The sequence below is a fragment of the Spermophilus citellus genome, assembly GCF_964194105.1.
Source record: "Spermophilus citellus genome assembly, chromosome: 1".
Taxonomy (NCBI): domain Eukaryota; kingdom Metazoa; phylum Chordata; class Mammalia; order Rodentia; family Sciuridae; genus Spermophilus; species Spermophilus citellus.
In genome coordinates, this window is record NC_138182.1 from 124144847 (window position 1) to 124159537 (window position 14691).

The window sequence follows — 14691 nt, forward strand, 5'->3', positions numbered from 1 at the left end:
TGTTCTTTCTTTCTTTCTTTCTTTCTTTCTTTCTTTCTTTCTTTCTTTCTTTCTTTCTTTCTTTTTCTTTCTTCTAATCAGTTAAACATACAGCTTGAATGTTCTTACTGATGTTCACATTAAAACAATGGTGACATTTTTATAAATGAATCTAGGCCCTCTATATGATACACCAAGAACATTGAAGAAATCTCTAAATTTTGAGGTTCTGCTCTAAAGTCTCACAGATATGGTTACAGAATCACGTGGCCCTTGTGTTTTTGAGCAGGTAGGAACTATTTTTAAAGCTTAATTTTCTTGAGATGCCAATTATCAGAACAGCGACAGGGCATTTGGTTAAGTGTTAGGAGAAGTAAACAGTAGTTCACGCTACATTTTTAATTGTCAAAATGTTGTACTTCCTTTAAGGCCCCAGCAACCGCCCACCTCTCAGAGCTGAAGGCAGAACCTTGCCCTTGCCCGTGCCGAGCAGACCTCAGCCCCCGTCCGCTGGGGAGGAAGAGGTAATAAAGCACATGTTTTGACCATTTTCATTCCCTAGCAAATGGACCATAAGAAACCCTGTTGAATACTCTTCCAGGCCTCTGTCTTCTATTTTTGTTTTTAATTAAAGGGGAGGGCGCTGGGAACGTAGCTCAGTAGTAGTTGAGCGCCTACCCATTATGCCTGACCTCCTGGGTTCCATTAAAGGGGAGGATCCACATGGAAAATAACATGTGCCTTTTCCTTGGTTCTTTCAGACCCTTGCAGTGGCAAATGTATGTTTTGCTTTAAACAATAAGAAAAATAATCCCATTTTCTGTTTCTCAGCTTATGAACTTGAAAAAGTTGCACCACTGCTCCATGAACACAGTTTTTTTTTTTCATTAAGCATGTTACCCCTGCCAAATTTATTCCATTTTTTAAAAAATTTTACATTTGCAGAATTCACTGGATGAAGAGTGGTACATTTCTTACATTACCCGGCCAGAGGCAGAAGCTGCCCTTAGAAAGATAAACCAGGTATGGTGCTACAGTTATTTGAAAGTAGTTATAAATATTAATGGAAGAAGAAGAAGGGAACTGACCTAGACTGAGTCCCAATTATTGGCTGGGAGATCTGTGAGGTGCTGTTCCGAGGACACCCATTGGTCCAGCTTCTCACCTGTCAGGGTCCATAGCTGTGACTCCTGGCACCGGGACTCATTTGGCTGACAGAAACGTCTAAACCAAGGCAATCATCTGATTGGCAGGATCTTAGGAGATTTTTATTAACGAGAGTCTGTCTTGTCATGTAGCATCAAAAGGAGATGCTCCCAAGTTTCCCACATCTTGCCAGTTCCATCTGCCTCTGAATGCAGTCTCCCTTCATATCTAGGCAGTAAACCTCCCTGTTCAGAGAGGCAGCAGCCATTTTTGTCCTTCCTCCTGAAATTTTTAGCTACTTCTTTGATATTGTCAAGTCCTAAGCAGATGCCCTGTGGCCCAGTGCTGACCTTTAACCTTAAATCCCTTTATTAGAGGTGGGAAAGCAAAGATTCTTCACCGTTCACATCTAAAGTCCATAGCAGTAGCTCCCAACCTTGGCTGCACTTTAAAACCTTCTGGGGAGTTTTCTGAACATCCTGACTCCTGGGTCTCACCTGAAGAGATTTTGTTTTAATTAGACCAAGTACTTTGTGGGATGAGGGAGTCTTTGAAGCTCCCTGAAGATTCTGATTCCAAGCCAAGGCTGTGAATCAGGATCCAGAGGTGTGTTTGTCTGACAGGGATGTTCTGACTGACTCAATTAACTTGTGATAAAAAGAACAAAGGAAGACTCTTATTGTAGATTGATGATTATTTAAAAGCCATCCTGATTTAGTACGTGGAGGAGGAAGTGGTTTAAATGAGTCTTCCTAAGGAGCTCAATTAATATTAGTTCTTTATTATGATGTTGTGGTGATTTATTGAGTGAAAGTTTAAAGGAAAGCATGAATCACAACAAATATATATTTTTTAAGTTCAGCAACTATTTTAAAAAGGTAGGAAGAATACATGTGGTCCACATTTAATTACGTTCAGGTGTTTGATGGAAGAAACGCTGAATCTAGAGATCAAGAGGTTTAGAAAGGGGTGAGTGTCATTGGCTTATGGGGGTTTTCTGACTGTGGATCTGGAAAGGAAAGCGTAGGGAATTAATTCGCAGGAGTAGAAAGCTGTATCTTGAGCTGGCCATTAAAGTCCTCTTTTTTGGCCCTTATTCTCTCAACCACCTATTATGTGTTTTATTACTGAAAAAAGATTCCTTTTCTAGGAAGAGGCTTTGGAGAGGTTGGCTTGGAAACGTCTCTGATGACATTTCTGCAGCCTCTCTTGATAACCAAGAAACACAGGGCATACGGATCTGTGGCTGCTAGGGTTGCCGCTGAAGGCCAGTGGTCTCCACTGACAGAAGTTTCTGGTCCTGGGAGAGGGTCAGCTGCTCTCAGAGGCAATAGAGTCCTGACTTTTACTGTTCCCTACTAACAAGAATTTCCCCTTGTAGGATGGCACTTTTCTGGTTAGAGACAGCTCTAAAAAAACAATAAGCAACCCGTATGTCCTCATGGTATTGTACAAAGATAAAGTCTACAACATCCAGATCCGTTATCAGGAGGAGAGCCAGGTCTACATGCTGGGAACTGGACTCCGGGGGAAGGAGGTAAGGACTTGGAGCTTCAGAATTTCCCCCCATGCTCTTTCTACACCTGCCTGCCTCCCCACGGGGAGATTCACTTAATATTCTCTGGGAGCCCATGCTGGGCAGCAACTTAGAGCTAATTCCCATTAGCAAAGCTCTTCATTATTTGGAGGGGAATAGAGCAAAACATTAACAGTGACTGATTCAGCCATAGGAGTCCTTCTTGTATCTTTTACTCTAAATAATCCAACCTCACATTATAACTTTCAAAATTAAAAAAAAATAGGTTAGCATTTTTAAAAAATCTGTTAGATGGAATCAAAGTCCAGTCTCTTCTGTTATTGACCTCTGCCATATAATTTTTAAGGTAAGATTACAGTGTACCTAGAAGGCTGTATTTTAAATTAATAACCTCTGGGAAAGGGGAAGAACCAGAACACTTGCTGTGGTGGTTATTTGGACACTAGGGTCATTTCTTACTGGGCAAGAGGTACAGTTCTGTGACAATGGCCAGATCACTAAATTGTTGGGCTAAGGCTTAGATTCTCATGCCAGACATTTTTTTGGGTGGTTGTCAGAATTGATATGAAAGAGGTCCTCTGGGCTGCCTTGTGTAAAGACAGCTGTCAACTAAATGCACCATCCCAAATCGTGCTTTTCTTCGAGTTCAAAGTTGCAGGAGGAAGACCAGTGGAAGTGAACATCTCCAGAATGAGAAAAAAACTCATTCATGACGTACACTTTTAAGCGATGACAATGTGGATGAGTGGGACAAAACACGTGCTTTTGTTTAAATGTTGGAACCACTGGATGTTCTGCCCTCCCAGATTTCCTTGGCCTAGGATGGAAACATACAGGCACAGACTGCTGACTGCGGCTGCCCTGGAGGGAGGCACCCAGGCCCCGAGTCCTGGGGGAGTACATATTCCTCTGTGGAGTACCATGTGACTTCTGACCACATACATAAGGATGAATGGGGCCTTTCTTGGCCATCAGGGATAGTATAGTACAGGCTATGGGTGAGAACAGTTGGCTGCCGAGTTTCTGTGATTGAGGGGGTGGCAATGGGCACGCAGCAGAGGCTGTGAAGGAACTTCTATGCCATGCTGTAGCTGTCACCTCCAGACACTGTGAATGGTGTCTGACCTCCTGATTCCCCTTTCCTCCTAACCCCATTAATTACTGGGGTGAATAGGAGGTACAGAAACCAAGACCCAAAACAGAAACCCAAGGAGCAACCAATATTTAGGATTATGACTCCTTATATAAAATTTTAAGAACTTGTTTTTCATTCATTATTTGTTGGGTGTTGATGAGGAATGTTTTCAAATTTCTATAGCAGAAATTACTAAAACATCTCCACAATTTATGTGCCCCCCATTCTAGTTACTTACAGGGGCTACATTATGCAGATTAAAAAAAAACAGTGAAATTCACACTATCCACTCAATGATGACTTATCTTCCTCTTTTAACTTTCCAGGATTTTTTGTCGGTGTCAGATATTATTGACTACTTCAGAAAAATGCCACTCCTGCTCATTGATGGGAAAAATCGAGGCTCTAGATACCAATGCACATTAACGCACGCTGCAGGGTGTCTGTAGCAAGTGAGTCAAGGAGACAGACTTTCCTTTTGCCTCTGTTGTGGACCTGAGAAGATCAACCGACCTTGGTGAATGGACAACGGTACTGAAACCAACCCCTCGACATCGACATGAGAGTTTTGAACTTCCCTTTAAAAACAGTGTTTGAAATGAAGACTGTCAAATATACCATAATTTATTTATTCCTCTTTAATGTTTATAAAGTGAAAGAGTAATATTGTTCACACTTGAAGTCTAGTAGTGTACTATGTACTTCATTTGAAAAAAAAAAAAAGATGTGTATTTTTGAATGCCCATTTTGAAGTGAAGTAGTTTACATAGCCACAGCAAATTTGGGGCAAGTTTAGAAACACTGAAACAGTAGTAGTTTTTGATATCACATGGAACATAGCCAAGCCTTTGTCAGTTAGAGGTAATCATCAGTTTTTAAATATAATTTAAAAGTTACTAAAATTCTTTTTCTCAGCAGCAATAATTTGAGGCTTCAAAAATATAATGCCACTGGTTCTTATTTGGTGTTTTCTGCTGGGGGGATTTTGTGTACTTTTTAATGACAAGATAAATGCATGTTGGGATAACTTCCTGGGATTAAAATAGTCTTTTGCCTTTCTTTTGGCTTCCTATAACGACTTTACTGACTTTTTTGTTTAGTCCATACTATTATTGTTTATTTTAAAGCAAATTTAATCTACAGATATCAAAAGGAAACATTTTAAATTTAGAGATGAGACTTTGGTAACAAATAGGTTGATATTTCATCCCCTCCCTGTACCCAGCAACCCCATCACACCCTCTACCACCCAACCCAAAAGCAATGCTCAGTGATATAGGCTTCACTGAGTTTCCTGGGGAGATGAAGGAGCAATGCTTAGAAGGTGATGCAATTTCATCAAACTTTGCTATTAGACACTGTGTTAGGTAGTTCTGTTACTATGACAAAATAGATGAGATAATCAACTCAGGAGGGAAAGTTTATTATTGTGGTTCATGGTTCCAGAGGTTTCAGTCCATGGTTACTTGGCCCTGTTGCTTCAGGCCTCTGGCGGTACAGTACATTGAGGTGGGAGCATGTGGAAGAGGTTTGTTCTTGTGATGGCCAGGAAACAGAGAGAGAGGGAGGCAGGGCTGAGGTCCCAGTACCCTACCCTTTCAAGGGCACAACCCCAGTATTCTAACATCCCTTCTGCTAGGCCTCATCTCCTAAAGGCGGCACTGCTTCCAATAGCACAAAGGGTTGAGGACCGGCTTTAACACCATGGGCCTTTCGGGGATGCTTATCCAAACAATAGAGCTGCTCTTCTGGGTCTTTTCATTCCCGATAAACCTGTCATAAAGTCCCTTCTCTTTCTTCCCAAAGGCAATTAAATGCTTTCCTTCAGTTTACAAATTTCACTTAACAAAAAATACAGTCACCGACTTGTGATGGTTTGACTTATTTTCGAGTTTATGATGATGTGCCAGCAATATTCATTAAGCAGAAATTGTAGTTTGAAGCTCTTCCTGGGCTAGTGCTATACAGCACGATCTTCTCAGGAAGCTGGGCAGCAGATGAGCCAGCCAGCCGTGTGATCTAAGGGCAACCACCAGTGCTCTAGTTAGTGGCCATGTTGCTAGTGTTTGGATACAGGCGTTCAATATGACATGTCATATTCAACATAATATAAAAGAGGGTGTTAGATGATTTACCCAAAAGTAAGCTAATGAAAGGTTCTGAGCATGTTTATGATAGGCTGGGCTGTGGTGTCTGTGTGGGAAATTCATTTTTTATTTGAAGTATTTTCAACCAATAGTGGTTTTTTCCAAAGACGCAACCTCAGCATAAATCAAGGAGAATCTGTGGTGGGTATTTAGGAAGCAAAGCCCACATTCAGCAAAACAACAAAAACCTACCTTCAGATGTTTCCCTTTGGGGACTTACTACTACACAAGTTTTATTAACAAAAAGTTTTGGGCTCTCTGCTTAACCTACCAGTTTTCTGAGTTAAAGAAAGTTATCTTATACCTTAAATTTCACAATCTAATAGAGCATTGGAAGAGGGACAAGTTGCCTCATTAAAGTTGATATGCTAAGATACGGAGTATGTGGAATATGGATACTTTTAACCAATGATAAAAATAAAAACCTCATTCTTACAAACCAGAAGCTCTCAATTCACTTGAGTCCAGAATTGGATGTTCAAAAGCTGAAAGACCTGTATTCATTTGCATGCTTGCTCAACAGGACATGTTATAACAAGTATTTATTTAGTGTCAATTCTGGGTTAAACACTGAGCCAGGTGCTGGGCAGTGAGGTCAGCTGACACTAGACTCCAGGATGAAGTGAAATCAACTTGTGTCTTGCCTCACAGCATTCTCTTTTGCTAAAAAATATCTATTTGGTGGTGAATCATGACGACAACCCAGAGCTTAGTTTTTTAAGTCTCCTGGTGGGAAGGGAGAGAAGTTGGAAACTTTTAGGATAAAGATGTTCCATTCCGCTGCTGCGGTGGAAATCAATGGGAATCTGATGCATTCGTGACCCACACTTTCTTCCTTTCTTTAAACAGGGGCCAATTCCTTCTTCTGGCTGAGCTGTTCCTTTTTTGCCCTTAGGCCTTATGGTCCCAATCATCACTGCACAGGCCTGTGCTCAGGGATAAGCATCTTTGACCAGTTGGGGTCCTTTTCTGAACTGTTAAAAACATGGGCAGAGAGACAGATCTTTCTATTTGGGGGCCCCCAAAGGCAAGGCTATATGCCTAGAGTTGTCTGCTAGCTCCTTCTCCCTCCTTCTCCCCACCCTGTGGTGGAAACCAGTCAATCAAAGGAAAGAATGAGGTCAACACACAGATACACAACAGAGACATCAGATGATGTGCGAAGTCCCTGAAATCTACTCCAACTGTGGAAAAGTCATACGACCCAATAAATGTTTCCCTATTTGTGTGTGCAATACCAGCAGAGCTCTGATTAATGTAAACTCATATGGATCCCCATTAATAATTTAGTAACTGGCAACCTAAGCCAAATTCAAGCATAAAACAAAAAGGATAACAGTGCCCATAGTGGATATCCCATGTCACGCTCTTGCCACGGTGAAACAATTGAGCCACTCTGAAACATGCAAATAATGAAGCGACCATCAAGAACATGAAGTGTTTATTTACAGCTATTATTTTTTTTAGTATATTAAGTATATTAGTAAACTCAATTCCCCCACAAATTTGTTAATTCAACAATAAAAATAGAAATTTCTCTCACTATAAACAAACAACAAAAAAAAGAAGTCAGACAGAATATTTGTTAGAAGTAAGGGATACATCAGATAATTCAGACCCTTCAAACAGGGGGTTGCTTCTTTCTGCTTCCTTTAAGTCTTCCATCTTCACAGGGTGATTAAAATGTAGAGTAAGGTCACAAAGCAATAACTGGGAGAGCTCTGAGTAAAACAAAATCATGGCAGGCATTATAGGACACATGTCATAAGTAACTCTAAGAAGCTATTCCTAATTTAGTTTTTTCAAATGATTACTGATCAAACTACAATTCAGGTGTGCCTTAGATTTATATACTACACACAGGTATGATGTAAAACTTGACTGGAAATACTTTTTAGGCCCAATAGTCAGCGATTTTTCTACACTGTTAACTAGATTTTTACAAATTTGATTTGTACATTTGGGGGGGGAGTGTACCAGGGATTCAACCTGGGGGCACTCAACCACTGAGCCACATCCCCAGCCCTATTTTGTAGTTTTTAAATTTAGAGACAGGGTCACACTGAGTTGTTAAGCATCTCACTGTTGCTGAGGTTGGTTTTGAACCTGCAATCCTCCTGCCTCAGCCTGGGATTACAGGTATGTGCCACTGCACCTGGCTACATTTTTAAACATATTTAAGTTATACATGCACATAGAATCAGGTCTACAAGGCAAGTTACAAAAAACAGTTTCTCTCATTTTAACTCTGTTGCTTTTGTTGTATCATGTCCCTTCCTTTTTTTTTTTTTTTTTTTTTTTTTTTTGTTGGACTGAGGGAGGATTAAGTAGTTTATTCCTATATCTCTAACTGGCATTTCTTTCTAATTTGGAGGCTTGTGCCTTGTGGATATAGCTCTTTCACTCAATCCCTACTCCCCCAATAAGAGGACAGTTCTTGGTAGCTCAAATATTTAATGCTTAATTATATTAATATTTTTCACAGCTGAGTCTTGTAAGTAAGATACGTTGTTTCTTGCAGGCTACCTCCCAAGCACAATAATTGTATTCTACTTTTTTAATTGTGTATTAGGACCATATCTCAAAGCCTTAGCAGTTCCACTGCAGCACTCTGAGACAACTGCTCTCTAGGACTGCTGTGTGATTGTGTGCGCCCTGAGAGCTCCCTTCACCACTATCTTAGGGATTCCCTTTCCACCCCTTCCCTTCTGTGGAGTGGCTCTTTTTCCAGAATCTCCATGCATCTCTCTTTTGGTCTGCTACTTGTTTGGACACAGGTTCAGTAACTTCCAGGGACAAGAGGTACATAATCTAAAAAGTTCTCTTTATATACTAATGTCCAATTATGCAGGTTGTCTACCTATAGAAATTCAAATTGGAAACTATTTCTGCAGATTTCCAAAGGCATTGCTGCACTGTTTTCTAACTTCCATGTTGCTATTGAGAATTTTTATGATATTCTCAATCTCTATCATCTTTTCAGACATTTTAATGCTTTTTTTGTTCTCTCAGTATTCTGAAATTTCACAATACTATGCCTTGGTATGTATCTATTTTCATCCATTGTGCTGGGCTCTTCCATTGTAGAAATTCCTGTCCTTTGGCTCTGGGAAAATTTCTCAGATGATGTTTTCAATGAATTCTTCCTTCCTATCTATTGTCTATGTTCTAACAGTATTTATTAACTGTTGGACTTCCTTCACTGATCTTGTCACTATTCTTACACTAAAATTTTCCATCTCTGTTGTTTTGCTCTATACCCTAGGGGGATTTCTTCACTTTACTTTTCAGTCTTTCTAGAGTTTTTCACTTCTACTTTCATACTTTAATTTCCAAGCACTCCCTTTTGCTCCCTAAATATTTTTATAGTATCTTATTTCTTTTTAGTGGCTTTAGCATCTTCTCCAACTTCTCTGTGGATATTAACAGTAGTTTCCTTAAGTTTTATCTCCCTTCAAAAATTGTTTCTCTCTCACTGATTTCTAAGTTTTGCTTTTCATATTTAATGCCTTCCTCAAATATCTGTTACAACACAGTTTTTGGCAGATGTTTAAGATCATGAAAATAAAAAGAACTGGAAACTCCATCTCACAGTGTTTATATTATCGCGTAACCATTCTGGATTATTTTGTTGGGAGAATCTTTACTTTCTTTAGGTCTTTATTCTTAGGTGATCAAATTCCTGAAAGAAAAAAAAAATCTGAAGGGTATAAATATGGCTTTAAGTGTTTTGGTGGCCATTTTAGGATGTCTAACTATTTAGTATGTAAACTTTGTCTAATATCCTATTTTCAGTATAGTCCTCTCCCTAAACTATGTCTGGTGGCTCCAGGAAGACATTCCTTGTTTTAACCATGGCTTTAATGTCACAGAAGGGGGATGGTTTCCCAGTTACAGGGCAGAAGAGACCTCAGGGATTTATGATTTCTTAACATTTAACTAGTGTTCCCAGTTATCCAGCTCTGCTCCACCCTCATTTCTGGACAATTCTGGGGTCACCATGTATTGAGTCTTGAGAGTTTATTTCTTGGTTGTAGCTAGTCATCTTAAGAGTTCAGAATTTTATGGACGTCAGAGTTTAGACTTATTTGCTTCCCTTTGTATCTATTTTGTTGTTATTTATTCATCTCTTAAACCATATAGATTTCTGACCCTTTATAAATTTTAAAATTAGGTCTACTACTCTCTAGTTGCTTGACTTTTGATAAAATTAACTAACCTATTTACACATCTGTCATTGTCCAACCTTATAGCATTGTTATTACAATTAAATGAATTCACTTATGTGGAGCTCTTAGAAGAATACCTAAATCATGTAAAATTCTGTTATCCATTGGCACTATTATTTTGGGAAGAAGTGAGTATAAACGGAGCATTCATTTAGTCCTTACCAGAAATTTACCCTTCTAGTCTAGCTCTTTAGGTCCTCATATACTAACTGCCTGACTACCCTACCCACACAACTTTTCAGGAACATGTTTATCATATTTATCATCTCTATTTACTTCTTGAAAGAATATTTCACAAATCTTGGAGGAATGGAAAGACTAATTGTTTCAAATGAGCTCAAGCATCCAGAAACATTATTTTTTATTTAATAAAAATTTTCAAGAACCCCTATCAAGAAACTGTGTTAAATGATAGAAATACTCTTAATGAGCTTCCAGTTGGGCAGGGAGAGAAAAAGCAAATAGATACACAATTACAACACAGTGTGACACGTTATAGGGAAGGATAAAAGGAAAACATATGGGTTCAAAAAAAGCAATGTAAGTGACCTCAACAAATAAGGAGCAGTTAACCTAGTATGGAGAAGGTGAGGTGTAGTAATGGGATTTCAGAAGGCCTATGTATTAGGGCACAGACACAGAACAGATGCATGGTTATGCTAATAATTCAGTATCATCGAAGCACAAAATATGCAGGGAAAAAAGGGTGAGGTTAGAAAGGGAGGCAGGGCCAGATCTCAAAAGGATGCATTATACAATCCATTCTAGGAGTCTTGGATTTCATCCTGAGGATAACAGTGAATTCAAGGAAGGTTTTCAGGAGATTTTCATTTTAGGAAGAGAATCTTCACATAGTGTTGATATTTTGAGAGATAATAAAAGTTAATCAGATTTCTTTGTAACAAACTTCTCATTCTGTTAATATTCACTGTGAATTTGTGAAATATACAGTATAAAGCACTTCCCCAACTTTTTGACCATTAGAACATATTCTGTTTTATTGCATATCATCTATTAACATCTCTTGAGACAGAAGGGTTCACAGACCAAAGTTTGAAAATGCTACCCTAGGGAGCACTTTTCGTGGGGACAAAGCAGAACAGGCACTCACTATTTGGTGCCTAACTAACAGCCACTCCCTTCTTCTTCTTGGTGGCACAACTTGGTTCCATTTGAGGTGCTCCTTTCCCCAGCTCCAGCAGTGCATTCTGACTGGTCCAAACTGGTCTTGGCAGTCCCATTCCCCTTGGCTTTGGCTGCTGTAGGAATCCGCAAGTGATGCAAATCTGGCCAATGAAAGGAGAGGGGAAATGTGCTGCAGGCATCTGGGGAATGGCTTAAATAGAGACAGGCAGAGATAATGTCTGTATATGGCCATCTCTGAAGGTAATGACCATGAGCAGTGAGTTGATAAAGAGAGTGAACATGACAGAGAAAAAAGATGGGAAGAATCTGGTCTCTAATGAAATCTTTAAGCCTCTGGGGATGCCCTCCATTAGATCTAAACATTCCTTATTGCAGAAGTCACTCTAAGTTGGTATTTTATTACTTGAAGCTGGAGGACTCACCACTAATAAAGGCTATCTTCAAATATTCAAGAGTGGTAAGAAGAATAACTATATATTTGATGTAGTTTTCATGGTTAGAACAAGACCCACAGATCAAAGGAACAAGGGAACAGATTCAGCTAGTCCACCAAGAGGAACTGTCAAAAACGGGTTGGGTTGACTGGTGAGATACGGAGTTCCCCAAGACACGGAATGTCTGTTCAAGGATAGATTATCCATAGAAATAGTATATCATGGAAATTTCACATACCAAAGATAAAATAATGGAATATTTTTGTTTGGTGACTGACTAAACATGAATTATAAGGTCTGCTATCACTCTCTGAACATGGTTAAAATAAAGAATCCGTAACTCACAGAATCAAAATTCTTAATTTGGAATGAACCTTAGGGACTTACTGAGTTCATCAATAAAGTTGCAGAATTTTGTAGAATGTGTCATAATCACTGAATAGTGTGCTGAAGGAAAGGAAGAGAGGTAAATTTAGACATGAGACAACATGAGAAGCTTGTTAGTGTTAGGGATAAGAATATGGATCTTCTAATTCCTGGGTCAAAGCTCAAACCTGATTCATTTTTATAGACTAGATTGTATAGATTGTACTGTCAACATTTCCTAATAGATAAATCCAACACAAATTTGCTCTACCATTTACTTTATAACAACATGCAAATGTTTTAATTTAGTGATTTTATTCTTACCTTTCATCTTCTTCAACTCCAAAGAGATTGTGTTAATGTCTTTAATCATGGCTTCCACCTTTTGCTTATGATCAGTAACATTATTCTTAAACATCTGTTTTAAAAGAAGAAAAATGACATATAAACCAGAAGTATTTATGTGTACTTTAAAAATACTTGAACTTTTAGCATTTCTAAAAAAAAAAATTACTTCAGAACTGATACTTTATTTTTAGGCTTACTATCTGGCTTCATCTAACATAGAAAGACATCATCAATCTATTTTATAATATTTTTTCCAAATGAAAACAACTCCTACTGGAATTCTTGGGATGGAGGTTTTGGTTTTTTCTTCTTCTTTAATTATACCATATCCACAAGATGGGGCCCTTACAATGGAAACGAAGATGGCCTCTTTTCAGAAAGCCTCAGTACTTATATACCACCTTACAATTTAGCAATTGTACAACACTCTTTCTGATTTTGTTTATGTAAGTCAATGTCTCTAATTTATTCTTGAATGACATGATCCACTTATGATTTTTTTTAAGTACACAGTAAAATCAAAATAGGATTTGATTATAACTCAGATGACAAAATGGCTACTTTAGGTTTAGGAGTTAAGCAGCACAATTTTAATTTGGGTTAATGGAAGTGTATAAGTCAACACATTACCATGTTATATACAAAGTATTTTACATGTACTTAATCCAGTCAGATACCTAAGTATAAAGACACGTGATTGAATAGAAACTAACCTCAGCCCTCAGATGTCTCTCAAAATTACTAGAAAAATAACACACAATTAGCACACAATTCCTCCAAAGTGTGAAAGCTGGGCAGTTAAGGGTCAGGCTGTTTGTCCAAAATAATGAAAACTAACCTTTAAATCAATCCTTGCAACTGCCTTTTCTTGAACCAGAGGAATTTATCCTATTTCACTCACTTCAGAGACACTGTAACAGAAATAGTTTTGTTTTTCGGACATCAATCAGTAAAATGAACTTCGCATCCCCTTTTAAGGCTCTCTGTGCTACAACGGGAGTGTCAACAACCTTAGCTGGGCATGCCAAACCAAAAGATAAAGGACTGAGGGGAAAGGAAACACGATTTAAAAAAAAAAAAAAAGTAATAAAGAGGGTGGGCAGGGCTGGGGTGGTGGAACTAAAGTACTCTAACAGCAAAGAATAAGTGTAAAAACTAAAAATTAAAAGCAAGAGTAAAACCAACTGGGTAGCGAAATGCCCAAGTGAATGGATTCCACCCGCTGGGTGCGAGTGCCCAGTGGGTGGGCAGATCCCACCCAACAGGCGACCAGGGCCAGGAAGAGTCTGGCCTTCTCCAGGGAGCTGGACACACCTGGCGGTGGGGGTGGTTAAACTGCGCTTCACCAGGAGGTGAGGCAAGAGGCCAGAAGTGGAGACCCCGCTCTGGGGACAGCATATCGGGGTCCAGGGAAGCCAACGTGTCACAGACCAAAGGCACCCAGGCCACTGAAGCACTGGCCCTTCCAGAGGGGCAGGGTCCGCGCAGCCAGGACCACAGCAGGTTTTCCCTAAACTCCGCCCTGTTGACCCAACCGTTGCTGCAGCCCACCCCGGCCTTCCCAGTGCCCAACTGCTGCCCAACGGCCGCCGCACCCGGGGGAAATGGATGGTTCCCCAGCTGCCCTGGCCACCTGTCAGCCCAGGCCCTTCCCACCCAACCGCCCAGAGGAGCCCAGGAAGAGCCCCCGCAAGGACCGCCTACCTGCCCAGTGGCTGGAGAAGGAGCCTGGAGAGTGTGGTCGTCCTCGCCCTCCGACGACACCCCACTGGGCTAGTTAACTGAGTAACCCCGGCCTGCCCCTCAAGCGCCTGGCCCTCAGCACCCACCTGGCCAACTGTCCCCGAAGTTCTGACTGCGAGGCGCTCTGAGTAGGCGCTGACTCAAGGCCGGCTTCCTGATTGGCCGGCTCCTCCGTCTGGGACTACCTGATTGGCCGGCTCCTCCACCTGGGGCTTCCTGATTGGCCAGCTCTACAGCCCGAAGCATCCTGGGAAGTGCAGCTCTTGGCTTCGTCACTAAGGAGAAGGTTCTGGAAGCCAGGCTGCAAGTGAACCCTTGAGTGAGGAAGGTGCTGACGTGTCCTCCTTTGAGGCCAGACCCTCGGCCCAGACTGCTTGGTTTTGAATCCTATTCCGCCATTTGTTTAGCTGCAGTGTAGCCAGAGTCCCAATGCGCTCATCTATCTTAGGGGATGACAGCTGTCTTTGTTATTTTGAGAGTT

The 14691-nt window shown here is 40.3% G+C and overlaps 2 protein-coding genes across 2 annotated transcripts in view; one reads left to right on the forward strand and one right to left on the reverse strand.

The window, feature by feature from the left end:
• Window positions 1-6356, forward strand: part of LCP2 (lymphocyte cytosolic protein 2) — a 44579-nt gene extending 38223 nt beyond the window's left edge. The window contains exons 18-21 of the mRNA XM_081269494.1: window positions 409-503; window positions 925-1002; window positions 2507-2662; window positions 4124-6356. Coding sequence (XP_081125620.1) covers window positions 409-503; window positions 925-1002; window positions 2507-2662; window positions 4124-4246 — 452 coding nt within the window. The 3' untranslated portion in view covers window positions 4247-6356. The remainder of the gene's footprint in view (window positions 1-408; window positions 504-924; window positions 1003-2506; window positions 2663-4123) is intronic.
• A 1140-nt stretch (window positions 6357-7496) lies between these two features.
• Window positions 7497-14398, reverse strand: LOC308635663 (uncharacterized protein C5orf58). The gene is made up of 4 exons (XM_081270245.1): window positions 14297-14398; window positions 13306-13378; window positions 12444-12537; window positions 7497-7665 (listed from the first exon to the last, which is right to left on the reverse strand). Exons 3-4 carry the CDS (start codon window positions 12535-12537, stop codon window positions 7514-7516), a joined length of 246 nt encoding a protein of 81 aa, XP_081126371.1. The 5' UTR covers window positions 13306-13378; window positions 14297-14398; the 3' UTR covers window positions 7497-7513.
• Window positions 14399-14691: the final 293 nt, after the last annotated feature.

What these genes read in the sequence shown, in the direction of transcription:
- LOC308635663 (XM_081270245.1), bottom strand. Translation starts at nt 12,537, where the DNA reads ATGTTTAAGAATAATGTTACTGATCATAAGCAAAAGGTGGAAGCCATG. An exon ending in GGAGTTGAAGAAGATGAAAG is followed by an intron (nt 7,666 to 12,443) that starts GTAAGAATAAAA and finishes TGTTTTACTCAG; the next exon opens with AGCTCTCCCAGTTATTGCTT.